Source organism: Hydra viridissima, unplaced genomic scaffold, assembly GCF_058129835.1.
Source record: "Hydra viridissima isolate aposymbiotic clone 2 unplaced genomic scaffold, HvirCarnegie_v1 scaffold_5, whole genome shotgun sequence".
In the NCBI taxonomy this organism is placed as follows: Eukaryota; Metazoa; Cnidaria; class Hydrozoa; order Anthoathecata; family Hydridae; genus Hydra; species Hydra viridissima.
In genome coordinates this window covers 18,971,623-18,980,017 of record NW_028324304.1, presented here as the reverse complement: position 1 = coordinate 18,980,017, position 8,395 = coordinate 18,971,623, and the positions used below count along the sequence as shown (strand labels likewise).

The 8,395-nt window shown below is 29.3% G+C and overlaps 1 protein-coding gene across 1 annotated transcript; it reads right to left on the bottom strand.

The window, feature by feature from the left end:
- LOC149889175 (uncharacterized) lies at window positions 1-6,124 on the bottom strand. The gene is made up of 2 exons (XM_090088758.1): window positions 6,034-6,124; window positions 1-1,671 (listed from the first exon to the last, which is right to left on the bottom strand). The coding sequence occupies exons 1-2, from the start codon at window positions 6,034-6,036 to the stop codon at window positions 220-222; spliced, it is 1,455 nt and encodes a 484-aa protein (XP_089944884.1). The 5' UTR covers window positions 6,037-6,124; the 3' UTR covers window positions 1-219.
- Between the last annotated feature and the right edge of the window lie 2,271 nt (window positions 6,125-8,395).

The following is an 8,395-nucleotide window of genomic DNA, read 5'->3' as shown; positions in this document are numbered from 1 at the left end:
TGCAAAACATGGAACTCTATTTTTTTATACCAATATGTTTTTCTTTTTAGAAATTTTGTTTATCCTTTGGATTAAAATCATATTTTGTTAAAAGTTTATACTTATGACAAAGTTACTTTCGAATTCATTCAAAATCCTGATAAACAACAATAACATTTAATTAATGCTTCAATTGATCTTATCTGAATAACTGCCATTGAATAACGTTGTAAGGTTACTTCAAAAGATGGGCGTTGGGTTTAGTAAATGTTTTCTTCTCACCAAAAGCAACACAAAAAACAAAAAATTTAACGCTACAAATAACGAAGCAAACACCTCGATGTTATTAAACATATATGCAGCACTAGAAAAACCTAGCAAAGCTCCGGCAGAGTGCATCCAACTTCGAACGCCATCTACAAAAGCCTGTTCATTTGAACTGACTAGAGATGCTAAAGCGTTTGTGAGATAGACGTCGGGGACAATACCTGCTCCAGCAAAACATATCATGTAGACAACACCAAAACATAGTACCAACGCTTTGGATTGAACATTCGATAAAACAATAAAACTTATATCAATTGTACAAAGCCCTAACAACCCGATCAACACTGCTACAAACACTATTTCATTAGAAACAGGCTTACACAAATATAGTAGCAAAATAAGAACGCTAGTTGCTCCTGTGCCAAAAACGCAAATGTTTAGCTCTAATATAGTCAAATGTAGTGTCTCGATCACAAGTAACGGCAACCACATATCGAATGTGACAAGAAAAAACATGACGAAAAACGAGCAAAACAAAATCAACGAAGAATCGAATGACGTAAACAGTAGTTTTAGAATCGCGAAAATACTGATGTGTGATGATTGTGAGTATGCATTTTCTTTTTGATAATCTACTTCTTCCGAACCGACTAACGGCAACACTTCGTTATATTCTTGGTTAAGGTTTGAGTCCATATAATTTAGTAATGATTCAAGTTTCGGTTCTTCTATTTCATTTAAAACTTGTATTTTAGAAACTTTAGCATTATTCTCTTCGTGTTGTTTTAAGTCGAATTCTTTCGATAAATCGTGAATCATAGTGAAACACAATATTTCCATGATGATGCAAACGATGGCCATGAAAACCCCAATGAAATTGACATTTTTTATATGCCAGTGTCCAAGATAAAAGTCAATGTTGTAAAACATAAAGTTAATCCCTGGTCCTAAGATAAACCCAGAGTTAAATGTTATGGACAAGATCGATAATTGATAAGTTGTTTCACTGGACGGGTAACTTCGAATTAATTCACCGCACATGACTGAATTCAATCCATCACAACCAGACAAGAACCTCCCTACCACTAGCAACCAGGGTGAGAAATGTAAGCTGTATAGAATATTTCCAACAATTAAAAAGCAGTTACAAAATAAAAAGGTAAGTCGAACCTGACGGGTTTGATCAACCACTCTTCCGATAATCGGAGTTGCAAACGCGGAAGATAGCAAATAAGCAATTGATACAGCCGCGTAAAAAAATTTCGGTGAGCTTGTCTTTACCATTTCTTTAATGTACAACCAGAGAGTCAAAAGAGTAAGACTGTATTCTATTCCTAGAATTAAGCTTTGAATAGAAAATGCAATAGTGGTGTGTTTTCTCTTTAGCAGCCATTTTTGATGCTGAGGAGAGCTTTGTGAGAAATCCTAAGAGAAAAAATTTCACTGAAGTGAGTGTAAAACAAAACATAGAAACTTAAAAGGACTTGCAATCACCAAGTGATAACAAGTTTACTCCAAATAAATAAGTTAATTTAGCTGTAAAAAATAACAGGTTTTTTTAGTAGTGTATCAAGCTAAAACCAAGTCTGCCCCTTCGCGCTCTCATTTAGTTAAAATTGGGGCCCTAGAGCTATGGAAGGATAGTATATAAACATTTTCTTTGCTCTTATATTATGTTTCACTTCATATTAAATTTAAAAATGAATATAACTTTTATGCTTTGATTAAATTGGAAGTATGACGAAACTTTATAAAGTAACTAAATTTATGATTAAGCTACCTGCCATAACTCAACCATTTGAGACTCTAAATTTTTTAGATGCTACAGAGACTAAAATATCATCTCGAGTTTTTAGTTGGAAACGTCTTTCCATACCAAGAAATTTAATTTTGATGACAATGTTTTGCGACATATGGGGTTGTACTTGCTGTCAACTGCCAAAAACATTAAGTTTCTATTGCAGAAAACAGAAACACTTTTTTTTTTTAAATAAAAGAGGCAAGTTGCGGTTCATTTTAGATGATTTTGTTTTCATGGTATTATTTATATCTGTAAAATGTATGTTTGTTAAACTACTGTCAAAAATTATAAAGAGCTCCCTGACATTTTACCGTGCATTACATCTACCAAAATTTAATAGCTAGCTAACTTAAAAATTTTTGCAAAGCTTCAAGGATCGAATAAAGAAAGAGGTTGTTGAGTCTCCATCTACATTTTTATTTACTCATATTTTGTGTAATGCAATCCTTTTTTGCTTACACTCTAATCTTTCCACCTTTAAAAAAGAATTTTTGGTATCATCTTAATCTCATTGAAGTCTACAAGCAAGTACGATGTTTACACTAAATTTTATTTGTTGAAAATAATCGAAGATCTCGACAAACATTGGAGAGCATTTTGTAAGCATTGCAAAGCACATTTGCTGTGAGTCAAAAAGGTGAAAAACGACAAAAATAATATGACCATCCAATATAAACATAAGCCATTATACTAGCGTTTTAAGCCAAGAAAATTAAATTCGTTAGCAGAAATAAGCATTACTTGTACCTAAAAGGCGTGTTATGCGCGCGTACGCTTGTCGGTGTTCTATACGCGCGTAAATAACGGTTTAAATAAAAAATTTGGATTCCTCGATTTCTAATCCTTTGTAAAAGAATAAAACGCGTATATTTAAAATAAACTATATGTGTACCAAGGGCGCGTACAAAACAAGCATAAATGTGTTAGAGTCTTTTACACGCAATCAATCTAGTTTTAACCTAAAAGTGATGGTTGCATCAAGTTTGCCTTCTGTTACTTTTAACTTTTCCTCACATTCAACCAGTTTATTCATTTCAGCTTTAAGCTCTTCATTTGCTATTCTGATCAACTCTTTCGTTTCCTTTTGATATTCGAGATGTAGGGGTCTGTAATAATTTGTACAAGAGCGGTTAATATTCAATCATACTGTTCCCTTCATGATCTTTAATTTAAGTGGAATAAAAGCTGTTTGAAAAAGACTTTGCCCGTTAACTTGGACCTCAATAATATTTGTATCAATATATTCTCATACAGCCTTGGCATTCAGTAAGTTAGTATTGTTTATCAGAGAGTGATCAAACAAACTCTGTAAAGGAATTGAAGCAGATGTTTCTGTCACAATTAAAGCCTCAGGATAACATTTCTGTCTTTCATTCTTTATTTCATGAAGTGAACGATAAATATCTGCATTATGTATTTTAGATGAAATTCTGATACATCGAAACTGTTCATCAGAAAGATCACGATGAATTTTTAAGCTCAAGGCATCTTCAATCTTCCTTTTTATGAAAAATAATTATTATAAAATTTTACATTTTACTTTTTTAAAACACTGTATATTCCCTTACAAAAAAAACCCAGCGATCTTCCAGTGAAAATTCACTGGAAATGTAAAAGATCACTGGAAATTCACCGAGTTCGCTGGGTTTTCCGCAAATATTACGACTTCGCTGGAAGTTCACTGGAAGTTTAACGAAAAACGTCATTTTATTTTCAGTGATCTAAAACCTTAGTGGGAATTTAGCGCTGTTTTTCAATAATCGAAAACGCCGCGGGTTTCATAACTCAATATTGATATAACTTTTGCTAACATAACTTTTTTGAAATTTGACAGATATAACATCTTGAAATTTTTTTTCCAATTTCTGTAATAAAGTAAACGTTGTTTTTTTTATATCTACAGTTTCAGTTTCTATTATTTTAAGTTCCATTCAATTTCCAAAACCACAGGTATGTTGTTCAGTATGTTCATTTTTATTAAAGCGAATATATATTCAATTTTATAATTTCACAAAAATTAATTATTATAAATTCCTTTATTGTAGATTATTAAACATAATAGACAATGATTGATTTTTAAATATATATATATATATATATATATATATATATATATATATATATATATATATATATATATATATATATATATATATATGTATGTATATATTAGTGTCCCAAAAACAGCATTTTTGAAAATAATTTGTTCCCACCCCTAAATGTGTTCTATCTAATACAAAAACACTTGGTTTAACATTTTTTGGAATAAAAAATATTTGAAGGGGTCTCTCAAGACCCTCGAATATTTTATGGGTCCTTATAATTTAAAGAAAAAAGTTTTTCAAAAATATGTCAAGTATATATATATATGTCAAATATATATATATATATATATATATATATATATATATATATATATATATATATATATATATATATATATATATATATATATATATATATATACATACATATATATATATATATACACGTATATATCCGAATAGTTTTAAATGTGTTCTTAAAATAGAGTGCTCAATGTTCTTAAAAGAACATAGCAATAATAAATTAGTAAAAGTCATTTATATTAAACTTATTTCATTTTACACTGTGTTTCATCAATTAAGAAATCAGAACATTTCATCAATTAAGACTCATCAGAAAATTTCATTGATTAAGACTCATCAGAAAAGATATTTTGTAAGTTTTATAATTTTCAAAATAATATTAAATTTTCTGAATAATTATAAAATTTAAATAAAATTATAAAATTTTATACCGTTTAAACACTTTCATTTAACATATATATGATATTTGTATATACATCATACACTTGATTGAACAAATTTAAAAAAAAGTTAGTTTGAGGCACTTTTTTCAAGATCTTAGGAATGACAATGAAGGAGCAAAAATATTGTTTGTAGTGAGCAAATGTATTATAAAAATAAATAACGTGGTAAGTCTCAGAAAAAAAGCGCAAAAATTAATGAATCTTTAAAAATTAACCAAAAACTAATTAATTCTAGTTTTCTGGTGGCATTAATTTTATTATAATTCAATCTATTGGCTCCTAGCAATCACTTTTTTAAGAGGGTTTTAGCTAGATTTTATGGATTTTAACTCACTGTGTACCGCAAAGAAAAATAGGATGCAAACAAACAAAGGTTCATATTCCGTGAGATGCTTACTGCATTTCCTCTCAAAATAACTTTTGAGCTTGAATAATTTAACTTTGTTTTGGTTTGAAGATCAAGTAAAAAGTCATTGGCATCAAAGTCAAAGTCGGGTTTTAAGCTTATTTCATTCTGTCAAGTCGAGTCTAAAGTTGAGACTTGAATTTGATTCGATAATAAATACAATATATATAGATAATAAATATAGTAAAAAACATATACTTATGATAACTACAAGTTAAAATAATTACCAGTTAAAATTGGTATCAGCTACAATATATAGCAGTTACATAATTACCAGTTGCTATAATAGTTATAATAGTAACTAGTTATCACACCTACAATAATTTTTAGTTATAGTTAGTTATTTATTATAATAGTTCTAATAATCATTAATAATTAGAGAGAGAGTCTACTGTTAAAAAAACATGTTAAAAGTAAAATAAAATTTTTAATTAAGTAAAGGAACAAATATTGAACTTTTTAAAATTTTTCCATTTTTTCCCTGCTTTTCTCATTTATAAATGCAACCGTGGCCATATATTGAGAGAACTGACGTCAAACACGGTCTCAGCACCCGAAAATATTTATAATTCAGTTGCATTTGTTTAAAAAATTTTCATAATTTTTTTCGTTGGCCTATATTAATTCTAGAAAAAAAAGTTCATGAAGTTTATTGCATTAGACTATTTTTTGCAAAGAATATAAAAGTTTCGTTCAGGACTTTTCATTATGAGCGTTAGTGTACTTGGTTAAAATTTAGTAAAAATTGTTTTCAGAATATCAAAAAGGAAAGTTTTAAATCATTCTTACCATTTGCGAGCGCTGTTTTATCGAATGTTACGTGAATGGATCAAGCGTCAATTAATTGTAAATGTTAAAAGCTGGTATTGCAGAACATATGCGGAGGAGTGTGATAATTTTATTAGCCTTATCGTTGGTTACAAAGCAGATCCTAGCGCTTGTGACTATAAACATTTAGTATTTCCATGGACCTACAAGAGATGTACGTGCAACCTATAGTTTTTTTTTGTGAACCATGCTCGTTGCGCATTGTTACAAATCTTTTGTTTTAAAAAATAGAAATTAAATTATATTAAAGTCTGTCGGATTCGTCGAAAGTTTTTGGTCTCGTCTAACCAGTCACACCAACTTCCTTTTAGTTATTCAAGATAGCAGCAGTAAACAAAGTTTTTAGCTTAATTTTGTATATCTAGACATTCTTAATATTTTAAGAAATAACACTGATGATGATAAAGAAATTGAGATCATTTACCTAACTACTTTAGTACATGTATAGCTAGAGATACAAAAAATAATACAAAATATCAACTAGTTTTGTAGCTACCTGGAAAATGCAAAATGGTTTTATGTCCAGGGAACTGCTCCATCTATTACATTGCTGTAGAATTCCAGTTTATAAATATTATAGAATTTCCTACTTTTATGTTTAGCAACAGAAATATATACATTCATACAATAAAGGAAAAAGTAATTTGTCACAGTTTTAAAGAATTTAGCAAAGCTAATTTATGGCAATCCGCAAGAATAACTAAGTATTTAATATTAACATGGTATGATTAACCAGCTATATATAAACTAATTTTTTTTTGACAAAAACAAATGCGTTATTATGTACTTTTTATGACTGATGAAATAATATATGAAATATGAAAAACGAAAACATGAATTATCTGACCGCATTTTGCGAGATAATTATAAACTTGAATAACTTTTTATTAGGTTTTTCATTATCAAATGATTTATAAAAAATTCCATTAGAAAATACACCTACTAAAAAATAATGCATAGTGGAATATATATTATGGAGCTTATAGAGTTGTCGAGGCAAAAAATGGCAACATATTGGAAAAAATACTCAAAAAATACACAAAATATAGCCTGGTGAATCAAGGACCAAGGAGTTGAATGAAACCAGACCTTGACAAAAATTTTATTTAAGCATTTTTATATTTCGCTATACTTTTTTTAGTCATTTTGAAATTAACCTTTCAGGTCTATTTTAATATTAACGGAACTTTGTATACTCAAAAAAAGTTCCCAAATTTACAAATGTTTATCTTGGAAAAATGATGAAAATCTGTTCGTGCCGACAACTAATTTCCTTTACTTTGGTGCAATTTGTTTGGTAATTTGTCAACGCGTCAATTAGTTACTTTATCCTGAACAGTCTTATTAAACAAATGCTATAAAATTTTAAACTAATACCACGTGATTAGAGTTTCTGTTTTAAAAATGTGGGCAGCCATTTTAATCGATTTTTTTGTTGATGGGTGAAAATGTAGAGTTTGTCGGAAACTCGCATGGCTCGCTGATTTCTGCGGCCTCTTTGATGTAAAACAATAGGTTGCACATTAGACGATAATTCGTCTGACTTTTTTTTCCCATGAACTTTGGGAAGTCAGACGAGAAAACTTTGGTTATTTAAAAAAATGAATAATGGTGAAATATAATTGCGTTTCGTAGTTTAAGGACGGGGGTAATATGCAATTGCTGAGAGCTATTAATGGTTCTTTTTAGTAATCCTTTAAAGATTTAATAAAAAATAAATCACAAACTATTTTAAAAGCATACTCTAAGTTATCCTTTTTGTTTGTCATATTGCTTCTGAATAGCATTGATAATTTAATTAACTAAATTTTGGCTCAACCAATAAATAACCCCCCGAAAATTTACAACATTTCATTAAGATCAGAGAAAAGCCGCAGGAACATATTTTTTCCGGTAGAATATAAATTGCATTAGCGCAAAAACCAAAGTTTTCTCGTCTGACTTCCCAAAGTTCACGGAAAAAAAAAGTCAGACGAATTATTGTCTAGTTGCACGTCCATCTCTAATAGAAGCTAAGTTTTTATTTCTCTCTGGAAACTAACAAAAATTATATTTATTAAGAAATTTCATTAACTTTATTTTGAAGATTTCTCAGGCAAAGACACAGCGATAAGAAAATATTATTTTTAGAGATTAAAGTCTGGTATATGATGCTTTTCTGCTGCAATACTCATTGCTCACGAACGAAAGCTTTCAAAATGGCGTTCATATTTCCTGCAATTTTCAAAACCTCAATACCTCTTTGCTCAAGTATTATCACAAATAATACAAATTTACTTTAGCTAAAATCTTAGAAACCTTTTATCACAGTGAGTGTTCTATT